Raw genomic sequence first — 24,201 nt, forward strand, 5'->3', positions numbered from 1 at the left:
CTTTTTTAAAATCGTACATATTGCTCCATTACCACCACCATTTGGAAGACAAGAACAGTGTAAGATTATGATGTAAACACTTGTAAGACCAGGCTAGTCTGGAGTGTGAGTGAAAACACAAAGACCTTTTTATTAGAACAAGTATTTATTTTCATAAAAATATCCAAAGGATTTGATGTCACACTATTTTTTTTAAGAAATATATAAATCAGTTTTTAAAGAATCCTTATGACAAACATCACTCTGAATTTGGTCTTTTTTGAGGAAGACTGGATTGCTTGCAACAAAATAATCCTTAGAACCCACATAAAAAGTTGACAATTATTTAAGCCCTTGCTTTTGCCGTTATAGTAATATTTTCTGGATAAAGATGCCCCAGATTTTTGGCAAAGTCAAAAAATTGAATCGATTAGACAGCAGCATAAAGAGTAGATCCTGAAAACTATCAGTGTGCACATTAACCATATAGATAATACAAGTAATAACTAATGAAATGTATGTACATAATAAAAATATGTTCTCATGGTCTCATTTTCAGAGAAATGGAGGCCAAACATTCGATAAGACATCCCATATCTTAAAGAAGAATCTTGTAAAAACAAATTAAGGACAACTGGTAAATGCAAAACACATACACAAAATATATTATAAACAAGATGTAAACAACTACATGCATGATGTGTGTTACTGAAAGATCCTATAACAATTAATAAAAGCACAAAACCCCACACAGTATTTATGCATGGATGATATCAAAGGTGCGGTGTAAAATTATCTCAAAATGACCCGAGAATATTTCTGTTCTTTCTCAGACGCCTCCAAACCCATCCCTCTCAAACCCCTTCCTTCATTTCCTCTTTCATCTCCAACAGCTTTGTTTTTCTCTAACAAGTCCTCGAGCTTCTCTAACGTCTCAGTGATTTCTTCTACAGGTATGTACTTTGTTTTACTCAAGAGGCTCTTCATCTTTTAGAAGCTCCTCCTCTCTGTTCATGAGATCATCATCATCCTCGTACTCCCAAGTCTTCATGAGTTTCAAACAGCTCTTCATCAGATATTGGTTCAAACTTTCTATCGTCCTCTAGCTCCATCATCTGTTGCTTTGGCTCATCATTTTTCTCCTCTACATCACTGATGTCCTCCACACAATCTTCATCATCTCGTCCGATCTTCTCCTTACTCTCCAGAGGCTGAGATTCCTCACACTCTGAGTCTTCATCAGATATTGGTTCAAACTTTCTATCGTCCTCTAGCTCCATCATCTGTTGCTTTGGCTCATCCTTTTTCTCCTCTACATCACTGATATCCTCCACACAATCTTCATCATCTCGTCTGATCTTCTCCTTACTCTCCAGAGGCTGAGATTCCTCACACTCTGAGTCTTCATCAGATATTGGTTCAAACTTTCTATCGTCCTCTAGCTCCATCATCTGTTGCTTTGGCTCATCCTTTTTCTCCTCTACATCACTGATATCCTCCACACAATCTTCATCATTTCGTCTGATCTTCTCCTTACTCTCCAGAGGCTGAGGTTCCTCACACCCTGAGTCCTCGTGAGTTTCAAACAGCTCTTCATCAGATATTGGTTCAAACTTTCTATCTTCCTCAAGTTCCATCATCTGTTGCTTAGGCTCATAATTTTTCTCTGCTACATCACTCATGTCTTCCACACAATCGTCATCATCCCGTTCGGTCTTCACCTCACTCTCCAGAGGCTGAGGTTTCTCACAATCTTCCTCTTTGCTCTCAGCATCTTTATCTGACTCTGCACCGCTCCACTCTGCGGTCAGAGTTTCTTCTGCACTCTCTGAATTGCCTTGACAGCTGGACACCTCATCCTCTGGTGGGGGCTTCCAGTAATCATACAGCTTTCCCTGTGAATTACACAACAGGCCTACTGAAGCAGAGTCCACCCAATAATAAAAATCTGTCATCACTTACTCACACTCATGTTTCAAACCCGTATGACTGACTTTCATGGGTCACACTTTAGTTTGGGGACCAATTCTTACTATTAGCCACAACTTTTGCCTCAAACTCCTAATTTGCTGCTTATTAATAGTTATAAAGGTAGTTGTAAAGTTTAGATATGGGGTAGGATTAAGGGATCTAAAATATGGTCATGCAGAATAAGGCATTAATATGTGCTTTATAAGTACTAATAAACAGCCAATATGCTAATAATATGCATGCTAATAAGAAACTAGTTAATATTGTGAATTGGTCCTCTAAAACTCAAGTATTAACCTTTAATGGAACACAAAAGGAGAAATTAGTTAGAATGACATTTGGCTACTTTTCCATGCTGTTTACAGTATGATAAAAGTAGTACATATGAAAACTATATTCCAAGGAGAATATAGTTGAACTTTTTACTTTTTAAAAAGCATTGCGTTTTGCACCAGACACTTCACCATTGCATTTGCAGCTTTCGCAACATGTCTTTTCACTGAATATCTTGACATTAGCTCCAGCTTTTGTTCATGAGAGATATAGCAAAACATCACCAAGATGCAATGAACAAATCGCTCAGAATGGTGTTTGATTAACGGATTCATTGAACACGTCAAGATTTTCAATAAACAACAAAAAACAAAGCTATCATAAGACTCAGAAAAATAGTGCAGAAATCATATGTACCACTTTTATGATACATTTATGGTGCTTTTGAAAGCTTTTTTTAAAGCTAAGAGTAAAAATTCCTTAATTCATCAAATTCCTTTTGTGTTACATAAAAATATACTCATCAGGTTTGGGAAAACCAATAGGTCATACTTTTTATTGCAATGCATGACTTTTATAAAAAGACACATCAATGAAACAAAATATTCTTGTATGATCAAAAAATACCACTAATTCTTCATGCAGACTCTACCTGTGAACTTTCAAACACAATACTTTCCTTTAAATGAAGAGTGTTATGACTAAAGCCCAACCGATATATCGTATATCGTTTTGCCGATTTTATCGGCCGGTATGAGCCTGTCGCAGATATATTGGTATCGGCGAATATGCCGCCAATATTAACTTTTTTTACAGAACATAAAACGCAGATAAAATGTTTGTAAATGGTGTAATTACATAGTTTGTCGCGCTCCATTGTTTGCTACTAGCGACCTGGATGAAATGCTTTAAAGTTTAAAGGGATACTGTCAGGGTTGGGGATGAAGCGACGACTCAGTAGTGCAGAGTAATGGGCTTTTAATTGTAAAATAAAACAAAACAAACAAAAAAAAAACTAACCCGTGGGGGAAAAACAGGTTGGCAAGGCAAGGCAGGACCAGGACAGGACACGACACAACAGAATACATTCAATGGTGATACGATGACGAACTGGCACGGGACTGCAAACACAAGGAGAATAAATAGGGAGCAAATGAGGAGGGTAACGAGGGAACACATGTGGGGCAAATTAACCAATAATCAGATAACAAGATGGGTGGGGTCAAGACAATTGACGAGAGCACATTGTACACAGGAAACAAAGAAATATGCCATGTGCTCACACAAAACAAACACAAGCACATGGCCAGAAAAGCAATCACAAGCCATGTGCTTGAACAAAACAAGACATGAACACGCAGCTAATGAGAAAACTCATAAGCCGCGTGTTCACACAAGACAAGACAGCACGCAGCCAGCGAAAAACAAGCTGCGTGCTACACAGCACAAGACAAAACAGGACATGAAAAGTAAGCAGCCGATAACATGAGCTGCGTGCAACAATAACACAAGACAACAAGAAAAGCACGTGGCTGAACACAAACCGCGTGCTACACAAAACACAACACACGTGGACAGAAGAGCGCAGGGCCGAGCGAACTCGAGATCGCACGCTCCCACAACAAGACAGAAACCGAAACTCAACAAAACATAAGTGCCGGGATCAGAACACCACGCTCCAACATGAAACAGGACACACAGACAAGAGCGCACGGCTCGAGCACTCTCGAAGCCGCGTGCTCACATGAAAACAACAACATGACGGGAGTGTCAGGGCCCTGACACAAAACTATGAATAACATTAGACCGAAGTGACAGAACCCTGACACTATCCCCCCTCAAAAGGGAAGCCACCTGGCGTCCCTAATGAGGAACACCCAAAAACAAGACCGGAACATGACAGCACAAGACCAGAACAAATATGACAACACAAGACCGACACACAACAACAGACAACACAAGACAGGGGAATCAAAACACAGAGACAAAGAGGGGAGGGAGGGAGGGAGGGAGGGAGGGGAGCCAAGCCAGCCAACAGGAAAGCCCAGACAGTCATTAAAGGGACCAGGGAGTGTCAGGGAGGGTCAGGGAGGCTCAGGCAGTTCAGGAGTCCTGGCAGGAGGCCAGGGCAGAGCCAGAGGGATGAACCAGGGAGGCTCCAGCAGTTACGGAGTCCTGGCTGAAGGCCAGGGTGGGACCGGATGGACGGACCAGGGAGGCTCCGGCAGTACAGGAACCCTGGCGGATGACCAGGGCAGGGCCGGTGGGTCGAACCAGGTGGGCTCAAACACCTCTGCAGTCCCGGCAGGAGGCCAGGGCGGAGCCGGAAGGACATGGAGCTTGAGCGGAGCCAGCAGGGCAAGGAGCTTGGGCGAAGCCGGAAGAGCAAGGAGTCTGGATGGAGCCGGCAGGGCAAGGAGTTTGGACAGGACAGGCAGATCAAACTCTGGCACACCTGGAATCAGGGTGATGAAGGGAAATACCATGAAGGTGGCAGTCCCAAGGGGAGTATTGCCAGTGTAGTGGGCATGGGTCTGGCTGGCCTTCAGATTAGGCACAAGAGTCATTTTGCAGTAGTTCCAGGGCTTAGAAGTGAACTCTGGAGGCCCCGGGGTGGAGCAGACTCTGGGACAGCCTCTGTGGTCATGACTGGGAAAATATACTGCTCTGGGATGGCCTCCATGTCCGCAGAAGGCTCTGGCTGACAGATTTGTCCATAGTCAGAGGAAGACGTGCATTTTCCAGGCACGCAGCACGGCCAAAACATAGAAGGTGAAGACAGCCCTCTTGGCCATGGCAGGGCTGACTGGGAAAATGGGTGGCTCTGGAACAACCTCCGGGCTCTGGAACTGCCTCTGGAGCCCCAACAGGACTGGAGGAAGCCAGCTGAACAGTGTATGCAGCCCAGACACACATAACAGCAGCAACGTACAAGGAGAGGGCAGCCTCTTTAACCGCAACAGGACAGGAACAGTGGGCTGCTCAGGGACCACCTCCATGGCCATAACAGGGAGCTCTGGGACTACTACACTTGGGGGCTCTGGGACCACCGCCATCAGGTCCTCCTGGACCCCCAGATTAGGGGAAGCGACAGGAGTCCTCCATCTCCTGCGCTTGTGAGGGCGAGGCGGTGGCACGGAGCTCTGTCACAAAACCATGAATAACACTAGACCGAAGTGACAGAACCCTGACAGATAGTTCACCCAAAAATTTTAATTTGATGTTTATCTGCTTACCCACAGGGCATCCAAGATGTAGGTGACTTTGTTTATTCAATAGAACACAAATTAAGATTTTTAACTCAAACAGTTGCAGTCTGTCAGTCTTATAATGAAAGTGAATGGGAATCACGGCTTTGAGAGTCAAAAAACATACACAAACAAAACCAAATTAAACCCTGTGGCTCGTGACGATACATTGATGTGTAAAGACACGAAACGATCGGTCTGTGCAAGAAACTGAACAGTATTTATATAGTTTTTTTTTTTTACCTCTGATGCACTGCAATGTCTGAACTGTCCTGAGCGCGTCCTCGACAGCCGGATTGACACTCCTAATTGAGATTGTAGATAGTGTCAATGGTCCATTTGATAGATAGGTGGCGGTAATGCACTTATAAGTCTGCAATCTGACATAAATGTCATGCACCGGCTGTCGAGGGACGTGTTCAGGACAGTTCAGAACATTTCAGACATTGCAGTGCATCAGAGGTAAAAAAAAAAAACTATATAAATACTGTTCAGTTTCTTGCACAGACCGATCGTTTCGTGTCTTTACACATCAATGTATCGTCACGAGCCACAGGGTTTAATTTGGTTTTGTTTGTGTATGTTTTTTTTTACTCTCAAAGCCGTGATTCCCATTCACTTCCATCATAAGACTGACAGACTGCAACGGTTTGAGTTAAAAATCTTTGTTTGTGTTCTACTGAAGAAACAAAGTCACCTACATCTTGGTAAGCAGATAAACATCAAATTTTAATTTTTGGGTGAACTATCCCTTTAAGTGTACGGAATACCACTGAAACATCTCGAGGCCCCCTTTCGAATGAGACCACCCCCATGTCAATAGCCCCCGGGGTCCGGGAGTTACGGGCGGTTAAATTCACGGTCGGGTGCCGACCAATCTGGCAATCCCGGGGGGCTATTGACGCACGGAGGGTGGCGTTCGAGAGGGCTCCTCGAGCTGAAGGGACACCGCCGCGTTCGCGAGATAGTGACACCAGCCAACACTTTCACTTCAGTAAGGAGGTCTCTTGTTCAAGCATTCAAGCATTGTCTTATTCGACAGTAAGTGCTCTGCGAAGTGGACTTCACATGATATTCCGCCATGATTCTAGTTCCAAGGGAACGTACACGTTACATTCAAAGGGCATTAAAGTGCGCGAGACGTGAATTTAAATTGTATTTATTTACAGAGGTATATTATGTCACACTTCTCTAGTAAGTTTCATCTGTGTGTGCAAATCACACACTTTCAAGACAGTAGCGCAAATCCGTGAATGAATGTCCAAAAGTGAAATAAACTTCAATTAAATAAAGTTGAATGGAATTGAATTTAAATTAAGTTGAATAAACTTCAACTTTACTGTTCAGTGCACTGATGTCAGACTCATTTTGGATAATAAAGTTTATTGTTAAATGCCCTTCCTCCATTACATATCTTTGTCACACCATTATAAGTGTTTGATCACCACATTTGAGTGATCATTGCAAAAAATGTGTTTATGTATATATATTCTGTTTATGTATATACTGTATTTTATATACCAGTCAAAAGTTTGGACACACGAATAGGAAAGTGTCCAAACTTTTGCCTGGTACTGTAATATAATATACACAAAGAATATCGACCGTTATATCGATATCTGCCTTTTTTACTCCCTAATATTGGTATCGGTATTGGCACCCAAAAAAACCTATATCGGTCGGGCTCTAGTTATGACATGGACTCACGCTGCTTAAATTGCGAAAACACTTGTATACAAAATGTGGCCTTCACAGCCTGGCTGGGTGTGACAACAGCTTTTATCAGCATCAGTTAACAGTATTCTTGTATTCTTCAGTTGTCTGCATTCTTTCACATTACCTCCTGAGGCCTTGTTCGTGTTAGAAGCACCTGCCACTTGGTGTATATCCTTGCCACAAAGTCTTTCACCTACAGAAGAAAAGCCAATCACACTGTCAATAAAAATCTGGATCTCTTTTGATATAAACAGAATGAGGAATTCTCAGAGAACAGAATGAAGCTGCTCTTCACCTTGCTCCTATACAGCATTTTCTCACTCTCCCTTATGTCACACTTAATGTGCTTCTCCAGCTGAGAAGAAAGACTCTGCAGATCCTTCTGGCAGTGAAAGAGGGCTCAAGTTAGTCTAATTAAGTAATACAATTGTGATATAAAACAATACTGACAAGACAAAGACTAAGGCACAGTCAGATGTGCCTTACTTTATTCATACAATATTGAGGGAATAAACTAAGACCTGTCGCAGCAAGCTTTTGTTGTGCACTTGGGATTTAACACAGCAAAAACAACATTAGAAATGGGTAAGTTTGATTCAAAAATCGATTCAAAGATTTGTTTATTATATATTAATTGTTTGGCAAGCAGTTGTAAGACAATGGACAGTCCGTCAGTCTTTATCACGAAATAAGCCCCTTTGGGATGATACAAGACCTGACAAGTCTTGTTGGGTTTATTTTGCCATAGTGACCATAACTTACATAATAATTTTAGTGTATTTAAAAACAAAAATTATAATATATCATTATTCCTTGTGTTCATGTAGTTGATATTATTTAACAATTTTTACTATACTTTAATTTTAAAAAACATAAACCTAATTAGTAACAGTGACTTTTGTTAAAATTATGGTTCCTCTCATTAAAGAAAAAAAAATAAATCAACATGCTTCTAGTCAGTAAAATCATCCTCTCGCTTCAATTCACACAAGTTCTGCTTTCTAAAGAGTAAAATTAGTTATGTTCATAACTGGTCCCCGAGGGTGAGCGTTAGGGCTGAACGATTTTGGAAAATAATCTAATTGCGATTTTATTTACCAATATTGCGATTGCGATTTAATATGCAATTCTTTTTTAAAGCTCTTTATGTTCTGTATTATTCAACAAAGACAAGCTATAAATCATTGTATAGTATGACCAACACACTATTAGACAGATTAAACATAAATGTTATTTTCTGTAGGCCAGGCCTATATGTTACGATGAAATTAGGTGATGCATGAATTGATATGAATGACATTTTTATTTAACAACTACAATCACAGTATATTGACTGATTTGTTGAACTTCCAACCTTGTAAGCATGTAATAATTATGTTTAAATAGCCTGGTGTAAACATTAATATGAAAGTCAGTAACAAATCACACAAAATAAAGTAGATTGCAGAAATATAAAAACAAACCTGTTGCTTTACCACACTACTTTAGGTAATTCAAAGTCACTGTAATAAACATATGTAAACATGTGCACTGCACTAAACACTGTCTGTTAACTTTAGACCAGTGGTTCTCAAACTTGTTTGGTCGCACCCCCCTTTAAACCTTTTTTTTTATTTATTTAAAAAAACCTACAGGGAAAAAAAACACCTGCATCACTTGAAGCATTGAAAAATAGCATAGAGAGAATTACTGTTATTATTCTCTCTGTTATTCATTTATTTTTTGTTATCCAAATAATGTTTAATCCTAGAAAGCTATTATTATCAGAGGACACGTGAGCATAACGGTTAGCAGATCAATGAATGAGAGGGCAGCGTTACCAGAGTTGCCCATTTACCACACCTTGTTACAACACAGTTGGGCTACGGCTAACAGAAACAATACTGTACTAAATCGATGTTTCCTGTCAGCGCGATTTTTGAGTGGACTTTGCTGTTCCGATTCGCATGAACGGTATATGAGTGGAGCACTCACGTGGGCCGCGAGCGATTGAGCGGAGCACACACACGCATAGAGCGGGATAATATGCAGAGCGTCACACCACGTGAAAGTGAATCCTGAGCGGTGAACTAATTTTCGACAGCCGGAATTTCAGTGCATCTCTAATTATTGGCGACATCAGAAATGATTATTATATAAAAGTTGCTTTTATTAACATTTTAGCAATTTAAAAAAAAAAGTTTTTTACACGGTACCCCGGTTGGGAAACACCAAGGCATAGGACACACACAGGCTTTCCTCCTCACCAATGACATTAAACACCATGTCTACACCGGATGCGAGCGACAAAATACAGTAGAACCCATTATAATCAGTGACACTGTGTACACTGGATGCGGCGCGACATTAAACTAATGCCTTGTTCTATTTATGACTAAGTTACGTCCTTTGGCTGTTTACTGATTTATTTATTTTCTTTTTCTGCTGATGGCCCGCGCTCGACTTGAAGCAGCGCTGCTTAGACCGATCGGTGTGTGTCATCAAAGTACTGCGAGAGCTATAAGAGAGAGCGGACATCTCCTTATGCTTTCTTTCGCCATACTTTGATGTCATACACCGATCGATCTTCCAAGTGGAACACACCTAATCGCAGCCTCTGCGATTGAAAAATCGCGTTTTCTCATATCGCGATATTATCGCAAATGCAATTAATCGTTCAGCCCTAGTGAGCGTGACAGGGTCTTTCTGTGACTGATTCATTAACACGGCTCCTTTATATCTACACTGTATAATCTATTCACAGAGCATCTCGATTCTTCTGAATCGATTCACAAAATTCTAATTTCTAAGTCCATCATCAGTAATTCTACTGGATGAAAAAGCATATGTCGGACTAAACATAAAAAACACAATGACAATTAAGATACATTGAGAACAGTTTTGGAATTGGAATGTAATCAAATTGCGAAGATTTCCTCCCTTATTATACAATCATATAAAAACAGAAATTGAACACTTACTCTCTGAGCTGAAGGTAAAAACTCCAAATTGGAGGCTTCATTTGTCAAAGTCAAAAGGCTGTAGCAGAGGTAATATGCCTGTATGAAAGAAGATCATTTATCAGCTTATTAAACTCAAACAAGTGGTTTTACTGTATCACTCTTGGATATTAAAAAAGTAATGATCCAATAGCTCTCAGCCCTCAAGACGACTTTTTGCTTACTTGTTGGTCTAGATTGGCATCACAATCTTCTGCTCTCCTTGCAGACCTGAGGCCTTTCAGTAGGGACGAGGGACGCATTTGATGTAGGAAAGGTGTCAGCTCAGACAGCTGGAAAAATAGTCATAGAAACAAAGATTCATTTTGTGCATATCCTCAAAAATGAAAGTAGTTTTGACAAAAGCTTGGTCAGCCAAGTGTAGTCTGTGGATGATACACCTGCATAACTGCACTCATCAATACCCTTAAAGCATCTATAGTTCTAAACATTGAAAAGCCGCTAATATTCTATGGATTATTCTCACCTTAAACTCTGTCCCTGAGGGCTTATAAGTGCAGGTGTGGTTCAAAAGCTTTGAGATGATAGATACACTCAGGTGTCGTTTTAATTGCCTGTTAAATAAATAGCAGATGAACAATTACAGAAAGCACTTAAAATAAAAAATAATCGGTGTGTGTCATCAAAGTACTGCGAGAGCTATAAGAGAGAGCGGACATCTCCTTATGCTTTCTTTCGCCATACTTTGATGTCATACACCGATCGATCTTCCAAGTGGAACACACCTAATCGCAGCCTCTGCGATTGAAAAATCGCGTTTTCTCATATCGCGATATTATCGCAAATGCAATTAATCGTTCAGCCCTAGTGAGCGTGACAGGGTCTTTCTGTGACTGATTCATTAACACGGCTCCTTTATATCTACACTGTATAATCTATTCACAGAGCATCTCGATTCTTCTGAATCGATTCACAAAATTCTAATTTCTAAGTCCATCATCAGTAATTCTACTGGATGAAAAAGCATATGTCGGACTAAACATAAAAAACACAATGACAATTAAGATACATTGAGAACAGTTTTGGAATTGGAATGTAATCAAATTGTGAAGATTTCCTCCCTTATTATACAATCATATAAAAACAGAAATTGAACACTTACTCTCTGAGCTGAAGGTAAAAACTCCAAATTGGAGGCTTCATTTGTCAAAGTCAAAAGGCTGTAGCAGAGGTAATATGCCTGTATGAAAGAAGATCATTTATCAGCTTATTAAACTCAAACAAGTGGTTTTACTGTATCACTCTTGGATATTAAAAAAGTAATGATCCAATAGCTCTCAGCCCTCAAGACGACTTTTTGCTTACTTGTTGGTCTAGATTGGCATCACAATCTTCTGCTCTCCTTGCAGACCTGAGGCCTTTCAGTAGGGACGAGGGACGCATTTGATGTAGGAAAGGTGTCAGCTCAGACAGCTGGAAAAATAGTCATAGAAACAAAGATTCATTTTGTGCATATCCTCAAAAATGAAAGTAGTTTTGACAAAAGCTTGGTCAGCCAAGTGTAGTCTGTGGATGATACACCTGCATAACTGCACTCATCAATACCCTTAAAGCATCTATAGTTCTAAACATTGAAAAGCCGCTAATATTCTATGGATTATTCTCACCTTAAACTCTGTCCCTGAGGGCTTATAAGTGCAGGTGTGATTCAAAAGCTTTGAGATGATAGATACACTCAGGTGTCGTTTTAATTGCCTGTTAAATAAATAGCAGATGAACAATTACAGAAAGCACTTAAAATAAAAAATTAAAAAAATGTAGTACAATAAATATTTATATTACATTACAGGTTTTTACTTACTTTCCACAACTGCTATCTGGAAGAAGATAAATTAGTCTCCTGAGGTTGTGATGATCTTCTGACAAATCAGTCAGGGTCTGACAAGCTTTAGATATCTACACAGAAAAAAGGGAAATCTGTGTTAAATGTGAGAAGATGATAAACTAATACTTAACAGGTAGTCCACCTAAAAATAAAAATAATTTTCTGTTTTAACTGTGAAGCACAAAAGACGAATGCACTTATTTTTCATTGTATAAAAACACTGATACTGATAATTGTTTGGAATGGCATGAGAGCAAGTAAATGATGACAGAATGTTCATTTTTGGGCAATATGAATATTAAACACACTCTTTCTGACCTGTACATCCCAGTGTGTGATATTTTTAAGCAGATTCTGGAGCAGGATGCTTAAGTGTCCAGTTGGCAGCAGCTGAAAATGAGTCTCCAGTCCAATTCTACACACCACAGACAGAAGCAAGAGCAGCTCCTCATCAGTGTACGCTCTTGGACACAATGCAGTACACAGGGAGAGGTACTGAACAAATGAAGACAAAAATACAGGCGTAAATTAGACTGACACTTACTATTGCGTTTAAAGCTAAATTATCGTTAAACAAATGAAAAATCCCCTACTACTCAATACATGACAAACACATTCTTAAAATACTCAGCTTACCTTGAGAACACTCTCCAAATTATGTATTGGTAATGTGCCATTGTCTTTCATGTCAGATATCACTCGGTCTTGGCTGGTTTCTTCTGGATGAAAGCTCTCTCTGCCAACACATACATATGCATTAAAATACCAACTTTGCATTTTTATGAAGCTGTTGGTATAATCATGACTTATGTCAAATATGCTGAATGACAAAAACATATGACTAGTACAGAAGAATAATGCTGCAGACTGAGAGGTAAAAAACTCACAAAAGGTCTCCCTCAGTAAAAGGGGGTTGCAGAGCCTCAAGAGGGAACAGACTGATGAATGATGCCCCCATGTTCAGGAAAACCAGGGTGATGTCCCGTACAGAGGGTACCCACACTTTAAAACTTTGGCTCTGGTGTTCAACTATAACACAGCTGTCAATTTTAGTGCTTTATCGGTTGTACAGGAAAAGCATATTTGGCCATTATGAGGTCTTTCAAGCATACCTATGTGTTGAGCAGCAGACAGAGCAATGGTTTGTAAGGACTGCATGATGTGTGAGGAAATAATTGGGTTTGGGTAAACTGACATCATCTGAAAAAGCATTATAGTTATTAGCTGTACATACATTTTGGCTATTGGACCATATTAGTTGAGTCTGCAAAGTTGTATGCATGTTTGGGCACTAAAAGCATAAGCTCTCATAAAAATAATCCAACTGTAGTGTATAAGTTTTGACAGGTTTAAACATAAATGTCCCAAGGGTATACAGGTTTCCCATGAGAGAATATAAGATGGTGTGAACAAAACGCAACGAGTCAAACAAATATCATAGGAACAGTGAACCTAAAATTTCAATACAACCATATAACAATACAAAAGAAATGCCAAAAATGCATATATTACTTAATATAACTCATAAAAACTGATCAACAGATGAGATCAACATGAGATTACACATACAGTGGCCCCAAAAAGAGCACTGCATTAGATAACAAAATCTCAAACCATGTAGCATTCATATATTTTTAAGTGTAGATTAATTGTCCATATTTTTGGCCCACTGTAAAGTACATCCATGTGTTACTGACTAAGCACACAGTGTTTTGTAGGACAGAAAATATGAGGAAAGAAGGTGGTTTTACCTGGAAAAGCCAGCGTGTAACTTCAGGCTGACAAGGGAAAGAAAAGTAGGCTTTCCTCAACAAGCCAGCACTGATCAGAGACAGCACATGCTCAGTACGGGACCTATAGAGGACAAAAACAAAACGCTCATATTGCAAAGTGTAATAAAGTATACTAATAACAAAAAACACCAAGCCCAATTGCAAATGAACATAACAGAAATAATCACGGATGCATCTCCTATTTTACTCATTCTTTGAGAAGTGAACTTGCTGTGATACTACATTTGATATTGGGTTCAAGGTGTCATCAGACAGGTATCATCTATTACTAAAATGGAAGGATTAAATCAATTTGTTTGTTTCTTTCCCACTTTAAAAAAATTTGCGCATTTTGACACAACATAATATTTAAACACCTTTTACCATAAGCAAAAACTGAAGTTTAGAGAAAACTAAAAATGACTGATGTTGGCAGTCTTACTGAAAGAGGATTTGTTGTGATTTGTTATGTGGAGTCACAGAAATCTTCCTCAGGTCCAGCGTCTGGTGGTTGAAGAGTCGACCAAACCTAGCAGGCAGGAATACTTCCTCTCCTGGGTGGATGTCCCTGATGGCACATGAGGCGACAGAGAACCTTTGCAAAAATTCCCTAAAAAAAAAGTAAACCATTTTTTTTTTTCAGATAAATGATACATTTTCATGAGACTGTCAAAATTCTACATAAAACGAAGTAGCATATATTTTCAAACTACATTTATGCACATATACTCAAACTAAAAACACTTATTTAAATTGACTGCCATAATCTACTTTAAAACACCAAAAGGCTTCAATATAGTTTGGATTTAAATAATAAAAAAAAAAAATTATGAGAATGAAGCCAGCTATTAAGCCAGTATGGACAAAATACCTTTGCTTAAGTGAGATGTCTTCCAATTTACTTTCACTGTTCTCATTCTCATCTAGATTCAGCAGATCCTCTTCACATGACTCAAGTAACTGTCTCTCCAACTCTTTTGACCTGTGTAGTCAAATGAAAAACAAAGTGTGTCAAGTAATTATTAGACATTTATCAGGGTGAGACTGCAGGCTAAATGCAGCATGATCTGTCTCAACAAATTCTGCCATGGCATAATCAGTCTGTGAAACTGACAGTCGGAATAAACAACAATCGGTCAATTTTACACACCCAAAATGTTACTGTCAGGGTGAATTAGGACAACAATTTAAAATTTTCTGAAGTAAACAAGTATTGCAGCTGGTGGTTTTCAGCACATTACTATTGGTTCTAGGTCAGCAATTCTCAACCAGAGCTCCGAATATTGGCCTTCAAATATTGTCACAGACACAGGAGGGCCTTGGAGTCCAAAAGGTTGAGAACCACTGTTCTAGTATGTCTGGCAAGTTGCTTACTGTTTGAAGTCAAAAGTTAATGACATTTTTCTGCCATTTTATTGTCTGTCAGGCAAAAATTATTAGTTTGATACCTTATAAAAGTATCAGTAGACCTTTCCTCAAGACACAATTTGAGTTCTCATTCATGTCTGTAGTCTATACAGCTAATACTTACAAAAAGTCAATAATCCTAAATGTAAGCAATATAAAGGCTGATTTAAAGGAATAGCTCACTCAAAACGGAAAATTCTGTCATCATTGACTGATCATGTCCTCATGTTGTTCCATTATCAAAGCACAAATGAAGATCAAATATGGTAAACGAATGCTCAAACGATTTTCTTTATGTATGTGTGTTGATCAGTGTTTATATATATTTATATACAGATTTAAATGTCTATATTACATCTGTTCTTAATATAAAGCAATATTGACTCTTGGATTCAACTACTCGATTATTTTTATGATAAAATTTTTCTACGAGCGTCAACATTTTTGTGTGGACTTTCAAAGGAGGGACAGAAATCTCTCAGATTTCATTACAAAAACGTCATCTGTGTTATAGGTTTGGAACAACATGAGTGTGAGTAAGTGATGACAGAATTTAAATTTTTAGGTGAATTATTCTTTTAATAGCCATGCCTGCTTTGGTAAACACCACTAATAAAAGCTGTCTACATTGAGATTTTGACCTCTCAATCACTGATATCCAAAGCACTACAACAAACCAAGGGTTGCCAAGCACAAAATGAGACATGCTGAGAATCAAGTTGGGGGAAAAAAACAAATGAGGTTTTCAGACCAACCTCTGATATTGTTCCTTCTCTTGCAGCATCTGCTCCAGTGTATTTCTATAAGTAACGGCTTTGGTTTTCACTGCCTCGGGCTAATACAGATAAATAAAAAAATAAAAAGAGATGTTTGTGAAAACCAGGCATGTCAAAGACTGATTAATGACATATGAGGTCATGACATGTTTTCTGAACATCCTTAAACTTACTGCTGCTTTTGAGACAGGTGTGTTGGGCTCTGAAAAAGCATATTTTTCGGGAGTAACAGGCACATGGTCTCTCCGACTCATCAGCTTCTCCAGAGATGGCAGCGGCTCATCTTCATGACCACTGCTGCTGCTGCTCAGACTGATATTGCAGTACTCTCTCAGCTCATCGTCGGAGTTGTCTCCCAACTCAATATCTAAGGGATATTTCCACTGGGGGCAGCACTTCTGTTCTCTTGATTCTTCTACATTCACCAACACAGCTGGGGCAGGCATGATAGCCTTGGGGCTGCGTGACTGCTCCACTTTCAACTGCGTTCTTTCATCCGTTTCCATCTTACGTGAACCGGCTTGTTCTGCAAAGCTGGGTGATCTTAGATCAGGATGATGGGGGGACGAGACAATTTTAACACTCTCCTTATGGTTGGAATAGGGGCTTGTTTGTGTGCAAGTTTCTCTCTCAGCATTTGCTTTTTTATTATGAGTTTTGGGTGACGGTAAGCAACAGCCTGGTGTAAAAAGTGGTGTCTCGATGCTGTCAAACGTTGTGCTCGACTTCGGAGAGACTTTGCGCAAATGCGGTTGGCTGGGTGGAGCTTTGGGATTTTTGTTGGCATGTGCCACCATAGCATCTATTGGCTCTGCAATCATGGGTGATTTAATGAGTTGAAATGAGTTAGGTTTGTCACTTGCTGTGTTTGAGTCCTTACATGGTTTAAACAGCTGCCTGGGGAGGGAAGGCGGAAGTCTGGGTTTGTTGTTGCTGTTTGGTGCAGCAGCAAGCATTTTAGGGGGCTGTTTCTCCTTTATAGTTATCTCAGACTCATTGCTGCCCTTCACGAAAGGACGTTTGACGAACTTAGGCGAGTTTATAATGGAAGAGCTGGTAGTGGGTTGGAAATCAGCACATGAGCGTTTCATTTCCTTCTCATTTTCTGTACTACCCTCCCTTTTTCTCTTTACAGACAGGGACATCCTGCCCTCTGTTGGCAAAAAGTTGTATTTGATATAGAAAGAGAAACAGCTTAGTTTTAAAAGTTACGAAATAAAAAGCTGGGCAAGATCAGTAGTACAACAAAGGGTAATAATTCTTACCTGGATTAGTTTTGTGGTGAGAGGTGCTTAATTCCTATAAAACAATCAATGAAAATACGTGAAAACATGTTTGACATCCATAGTCACTTGAAAAACGGTGGAAATCATACATAAAATTATTCAACAAAAATATAGAGCTTGACAAGTACCTTCTGAACGGACATGACACTACAATAGGAGGTTTTGTGGTCTCTATTCTCCAGTCTATATTTTTTCTGATCAGGACGGTGGATGATCCTCTCCCCTGTGTTAACTGTTGCTTTAGGTCTCTGCTGGAATAAGCAGGAACTACTACTCTCAGGGTTACGCCTGGAGTGAGGTGTATAAAGAAGAGAATGTCTCTGGACCTTCACAGCATCTGACTGAAACAAACCTCCTCCAAGCTGAACACAGAACATCAGAGGATTATGAAGTTAGAATACAATAAACGAACACCAACCACAAGCTATAACAATTATGTAACAAAATCTAAATGACAGGGTTCCCACATTTTTGGAGTAATTAAATTCCAGTATACTTTGGCCTTTCCAGTCATTTAAAAAAAAAATCTTTGATTATGACAGATGCATTAATGAATCATTCAGATTTATCTGAGAACCCATTTGATCGATTCACAGAAAATAATCTTAAAAGCTCACAAATTGGACATCACAATGAAAAGATTTACTATACACAATAGCAAGATATAACTGATAAAACATTTAGATCTTAGCATAAATAAGGGAAAAAATCAATCAATTCAATGCAAAAAAAATTCAAGATTGTATTACTTTCATTGCCTTTACATCCTGGAAAACCCCATTTTATAATTCCATAATATTTTCCATTACTGCCAAAGCCAAGTTAATCACCAGAAAAAAACAGTGAACAGATAAGCCAATGTAAAGTATGAGTATTGAGTAATACAGGGTTTCCCATGCTAAGGGAACTGCAGGGGGTTCGTGAGTTGATGAAAAGCTAATAATTAAATAAATCATCAAATTAAAAAAATTAATTAATAATTTCAAAATAAAAACAAATCAAAATAAAAGACTATTGATATAAAATATTTAGTTTGTTTACCTGCATGTCATTTTGACCATTAACCAGAAATCAGAAAATTGTGGACATGCAAATGTGTTGTTAAATTATTGAAATATTAACTTAAATCTCAGGAGGTACAGCAATTATTTATTCAGTCATGGAAATTAATTAAATATTAAAAGTTATGGCAATTTTTGCATTAAATTATTTTCTATTTATGCTCAGCTCTAAAGTATTTCAACTGTTATATCTTGCTATTGCACAGAATAAAACAATTTGTTAAAGGATTTAATTCAATTTGGCTGAAAAAAAAAAGTTTGGGAATCCCTGCATTACAATACTCTTAGAAATGTGGATAACAACTTTAAAATGCATTAAGAAAAAATTAAGAGTTGCATTTACCCTCAAGTTTTCATTCAGCTCCTTACTGAGAGCATAAGAAAGTTCTTTGTTCATGTTGTAAGAACTGGTCCTCTGCAGGATGTCCTTTTTAACCATGGGATTGAGAGAGCCATTCTTCCTGGAGTTAATGTTGCCATTACTCGGTTGTAGTTTTCTCACACCAACTTTCTGATTGAGAACACCGTCCTGTTCTGGTCTCTTGTTGGAGGCTTTGAGTGCAGCTGAAGTGGACTTGTCCCTCTGCTCCAGCTCAGGGTTTTTGGTGGGCTGGATGCAATTAGTCAGTGGGTTCAGTAGTACAACAAAGGGTAATAATTCTTACCTGGATTAGTTTTGTGGTGAGAGGTGCTTAATTCCTATAAAACAATCAATGAAAATACGTGAAAACATGTTTGACATCCATAGTCACTTGAAAAACGGTGGAAATCATACATAAAATTATTCAACAAAAATATAGAGCTTGACAAGTACCTTCTGAACGGACATGACACTACAATAGGAGGTTTTGTGGTCTCTATTCTCCAGTCTATATTTTTTCTGATCAGGACGGTGGATGATCCTCTCCCCTGTGTTAACTGTTGCTTTAGGTCTCTGCTGGAATAAGCAGGAACTACTACTCTCAGGGTTACGCCTGGAGTGAGGTGTATAAAGAAGAGAATGTCTCTGGACCTTCACAGCATCTGACTGAAACAAACCTCCTCCAAGCTGAACACAGAACATCAGAGGATTATGAAGTTAGAATACAATAAACGAACACCAACCACAAGCTATAACAATTATGTAACAAAATCTAAATGACAGGGTTCCCACATTTTTGGAGTAATTAAATTCCAGTATACTTTGGCCTTTCCAGTCATTTAAAAAAAAAATCTTTGATTATGACAGATGCATTAATGAATCATTCAGATTTATCTGAGAACCCATTTGATCGATTCACAGAAAATAATCTTAAAAGCTCACAAATTGGACATCACAATGAAAAGATTTACTATACACAATAGCAAGATATAACTGATAAAACATTTAGATCTTAGCATAAATAAGGGAAAAAATCAATCAATTCAATGCAAAAAAAATTCAAGATTGTATTACTTTCATTGCCTTTACATCCTGGAAAACCCCATTTTATAATTCCATAATATTTTCCATTACTGCCAAAGCCAAGTTAATCACCAGAAAAAAACAGTGAACAGATAAGCCAATGTAAAGTATGAGTATTGAGTAATACAGGGTTTCCCATGCTAAGGGAACTGCAGGGGGTTCGTGAGTTGATGAAAAGCTAATAATTAAATAAATCATCAAATTAAAAAAATTAATTAATAATTTCAAAATAAAAACAAATCAAAATAAAAGACTATTGATATAAAATATTTAGTTTGTTTACCTGCATGTCATTTTGACCATTAACCAGAAATCAGAAAATTGTGGACATGCAAATGTGTTGTTAAATTATTGAAATATTAACTTAAATCTCAGGAGGTACAGCAATTATTTATTCAGTCATGGAAATTAATTAAATATTAAAAGTTATGGCAATTTTTGCATTAAATTATTTTCTATTTATGCTCAGCTCTAAAGTATTTCAACTGTTATATCTTGCTATTCCACAGAATAAAACAATTTGTTAAAGGATTTAATTCAATTTGGCTGAAAAAAAAAGTTTGGGAATCCCTGCATTACAATACTCTTAGAAATGTGGATAACAACTTTAAAATGCATTAAGAAAAAATTAAGAGTTGCATTTACCCTCAAGTTTTCATTCAGCTCCTTACTGAGAGCATAAGAAAGTTCTTTGTTCATGTTGTAAGAACTGGTCCTCTGCAGGATGTCCTTTTTAACCATGGGATTGAGAGAGCCATTCTTCCTGGAGTTAATGTTGCCATTACTCGGTTGTAGTTTTCTCACACCAACTTTCTGATTGAGAACACCGTCCTGTTCTGGTCTCTTGTTGGAGGCTTTGAGTGCAGCTGAAGTGGACTTGTCCCTCTGCTCCAGCTCAGGGTTTTTGGTGGGCTGGATGCAATTAGTCAGTGGGTTCAAGAGTTTTGGAGTCTTCTCAGAAGGTTCAATACGTGGACTACCTGACACAGGATGTGGTGTGGCAGCTACACGGTCACGTCGCGGAGCACCAAGCGGAATGAATTCTTGCACTTAAAATAAAGCAAACACATTGTCAGACATTCAGACAAGAAGTGAAAAAGCAACCTCTTTATTTCATCATGGCAGCTGAATCACCTCGCAAACCTGTATTAAATGTTAGTGCACTGCATGATTATTAAGCTTGTTAGCTGGCACAAATCAGACTGACATGCAAATATGAAAGAGCATTGACATCAGTTGGCTGGAATATACTAGACGACTTGTGCACAGATTTTTGTCCAGATCTGCAGTCTGATGGAGTCGTGGATAGCTGCCAAAAGTCAGAGCCAGTCTGCAGATTTTGGGCAATTGGAGTTGACTGACTTTGCAGAATATCACATAGTGTATGATGGGCACAGAATCCGATTTGCAGCTTCAGACTATGATTCGATCCAGTCGGAGGATCCAACATGTTTGTTTTTTTTGGTCTGATTTTACAACACATTGTTTTCATCTGTCAGTCATTTATTGTATGATGGCTAGTCTATTGTAATTTACGTGCAACCGCCGTGCAATGCATTCCAGCCTTAAGTCTAGAAAACAGGAGGAAAAATCTGCAAGCCAATGTATCCAGTATTACCATTGTGCCATAGTAAGCCCACAAGCAGATCAACAGCGGCCCAACACACCAATATATATAATACCACATATAATCTCACCCATAGAGGTGATATGCTGCTTGAGGAAACTTGACATTTTATACTGAAGAAACACAGACAGGCGTCTTTAAATGTCTTCTGAGTGATCTGAACAAAGTGAGATGCATGAATCAAGTGTCAAAACAAGTGAACTTACATGTGCGCATGCAAAATATCGTTTGTTTAGATAACCAAATCCTGCTTTGAGAAGTCTGTGCCATTACAATACACACCACATATTACAGTATTTTTATAGAAATAAATGACAGTAACAGATGACAACAGACCTGTGCTACATGCTTCCAGTTTTTCCATCAGGTGGGTGTGTGTCTGTAAAAAGAAAAACAATGGTGAAAACTTTAGCTGTTGGTCTTGGAAAAGACATGGAGGAAAGGAAATAGCTATCCTCTCATTTGTATTGACTTATGACATTCATTATTTGTACTTTGTAACTGAAATGTGTATGGGCGGGAAAAAACTAGTCTTGAGAAACGAAACTACTGGCAAGTTGGCAACAGGTCAAGTCATCGAACTAGGCTGTTTTAGCCGAAGGGCTTGATGTTTTATGACAAATCCTTCCATAAACAGTCAATAACACAAAAGGCCGGCCGTCTATCGGAAGACGCTGCCAGTCAGAAGATGCTCTTCAAGCACGAGGCTTTACCGACTACACAATCAAATGAAAACAAGCTCTCCAAAGAAAACTCTAACTTTACAAAAGAGCGTTTACTTCATCAATTCTGACTAAATGTTATGTAACGTTATACACAGTACATTTTGCAAGTAAAGTTACACTAGTAAATATAAATTTACTAGCTGTCAAACCGCGTGAGTGGCGGTGACTTTACCATACGCGTCCGTTTAGTTCAGAAAAGAGTCAAACGTATATATAAACATTATAATAAAATGATATGAGATGCGTACCAGTCATTGTAGAAATGTATTTGATACACTCCATGATGAAAGTGCGGTTGCGTTTGTGGGGAGCCGCCATCTGTAGGTAGGAGGAGCGAGTGTTGTAGTTCACGGAAACGACCACTAGAGGCGTTTAGATTGAGCGCCAAAATCCATGCTGAATACTGCAATAATATCCAGCCGCAGCCCCGCAGCCCCACACGTTTCAGGACACACGATCCAGACCACACGATCCAGGCCGGAAGTAAGGCGAACCATATATGGATCTGTCGCAGTTTTGTAGTGCAATTTTCTTTTGTTAGATATAATATGAGCTATCCCAAGAATTTTGATAGGATTTACAATATTTAATAATACACAAAATACTAAAAAATTATATAAAAAAAACATTTTATTTTTTAAATTGATATTCATTTTGATCAATCTAGTAAACCGTAACATTTTTTTTGACTAGGTTATGATGAGATATTTAGGTCATGTTTGTTTTGTGACAAATACTTAAAGACACAGAGAATGGACGTTTGATGTCAAGAATACTTTTTATTTTAAAATTCAAATTGAACATGGAAAAAGTGCAACATACTAATAAAAAAAAAACATTTCAACAACCAAAAATAGAACTAAAATTAAAATTTAGAAATGTAATTGTAATATCAACAAAAAAAAGCTTTTGAAAGTCTTATACTTTTCACTCTTCAAAAGAAGAATTCAATTTTAATCCCATTTTTTCATGGCATTCAACTAAAATAATCTCCATGTCTTCCCTGAATGAAAAATTAAATGTGAATGGGTTTCTGCAGTCTTCCACATCTTTGATGAGATTTTGGAGGGCCTTTTCCTTGTCATCCTCTTCCATTCTGAGGAAAAGAGGTTCTTCCACAGGGCCCCTGAACACATGTCTATTGGCATGTATCCATTTTACAGCCAGTTTCATGTGTTTGATTATAGTGAGCTCCTTCATTACAAAATGGCAAAGAATAATACAATTTTACTATTTCCTATAAACTACACATTTGCAACAACACACATTTACTGACAAATACCTCACTGCTACTGGGTGTAGCTTGTTCTTCATGTAGCTCTAGTGTCTTCTAGAGGTTTTCTGTCCTGTAACATTTTTTGGTTGATTTTTTTTATTAGTCTGGGATAGGGTGCAAGGTAGTGTGAACTGTAGGGAAATAAGGAAATACCTTTCTGGGACAACTCCAAAGTTCTCCAAAAGAATTAGTGCCCACCATCTCCTGATTTTTGAAAAGTCATGCTTTAAGACAGAAATACAAAGAAATCTTATAAATATCAAAACAGCATGAAATCCAATTGCTTGTGCTCCTAATTACTTACAGATGTAAAGTCAAAGGGGGCTCCCAACACAATGTGTAGAGCATACTAAAAAAACACAGCAAAATTTAAGAAAAAGTCAAATCATAATTAAAATGGGGCAAAATGAGTTTGAAAGATGAAAGATAGCAATGCCATAGTTTAGGGATCCAAGAAGAAACAAACTGATACTGTCAATACATTAGATTGGAAGGCAAACATTAGTTTATTTATAGCAAAACATGATTTGCCTTACCATCAACAAATAAATCATTACATTAGTAAAGTACTTAACTATACTACAACACATTAATAAAACAACTCAAGATACCCATACTATCATAGACAACTGCCTTGCTGGAATGGCTCTGCAGATGCAATTTTAATTTGTCCAGTCTGGTTGGCTTAAATGTCCGGCAGAAAGGGCAATGATAAAGGCTGCAACAGTTTTGGCACTGTTGGAGCTGAGGTAATTCTTTACCTCTCTGAATTGTAGTATGTCTCTACAGGATATAAAATGAAAAATTGCATAACAC

The 24,201-nt window shown here is 38.3% G+C and overlaps 1 protein-coding gene and 1 long non-coding RNA gene across 2 annotated transcripts; both read right to left on the bottom strand.

The window, feature by feature from the left end:
• Positions 1-182: 182 nt before the first annotated feature.
• On the bottom strand, positions 183-22,443 carry LOC107582525 (SMC5-SMC6 complex localization factor protein 2-like). The gene is given in 24 exon segments (XM_016268417.1): positions 183-948; positions 950-1,019; positions 1,381-1,874; positions 7,312-7,380; positions 7,483-7,569; positions 11,289-11,366; positions 11,492-11,599; positions 11,794-11,881; positions 11,988-12,082; positions 12,330-12,506; positions 12,648-12,747; positions 12,899-13,040; positions 13,124-13,211; positions 13,763-13,865; positions 14,226-14,393; positions 14,655-14,765; positions 15,946-16,025; positions 16,140-17,119; positions 18,979-19,012; positions 19,128-19,361; positions 20,403-20,806; positions 21,455-21,541; positions 21,721-21,763; positions 22,358-22,443. Coding segments are annotated over 22 exon segments (3,924 nt in total). The 5' UTR covers positions 21,492-21,541; positions 21,721-21,763; positions 22,358-22,443; the 3' UTR covers positions 183-771.
• Positions 22,444-23,223: 780 nt separating this feature from the next.
• Positions 23,224-23,593, bottom strand: LOC107582560 (uncharacterized). The gene is made up of 3 exons (XR_001608962.1): positions 23,539-23,593; positions 23,392-23,455; positions 23,224-23,303 (listed from the first exon to the last, which is right to left on the bottom strand). It is a non-coding gene; the product is annotated as an uncharacterized lncRNA (long non-coding RNA).
• Positions 23,594-24,201: the final 608 nt, after the last annotated feature.

This window comes from Sinocyclocheilus grahami, unplaced genomic scaffold (genome assembly GCF_001515645.1).
Source record: "Sinocyclocheilus grahami isolate Dianchi unplaced genomic scaffold, SAMN03320097.WGS_v1.1 scaffold45.1, whole genome shotgun sequence".
In the NCBI taxonomy this organism is placed as follows: Eukaryota; Metazoa; Chordata; class Actinopteri; order Cypriniformes; family Cyprinidae; genus Sinocyclocheilus; species Sinocyclocheilus grahami.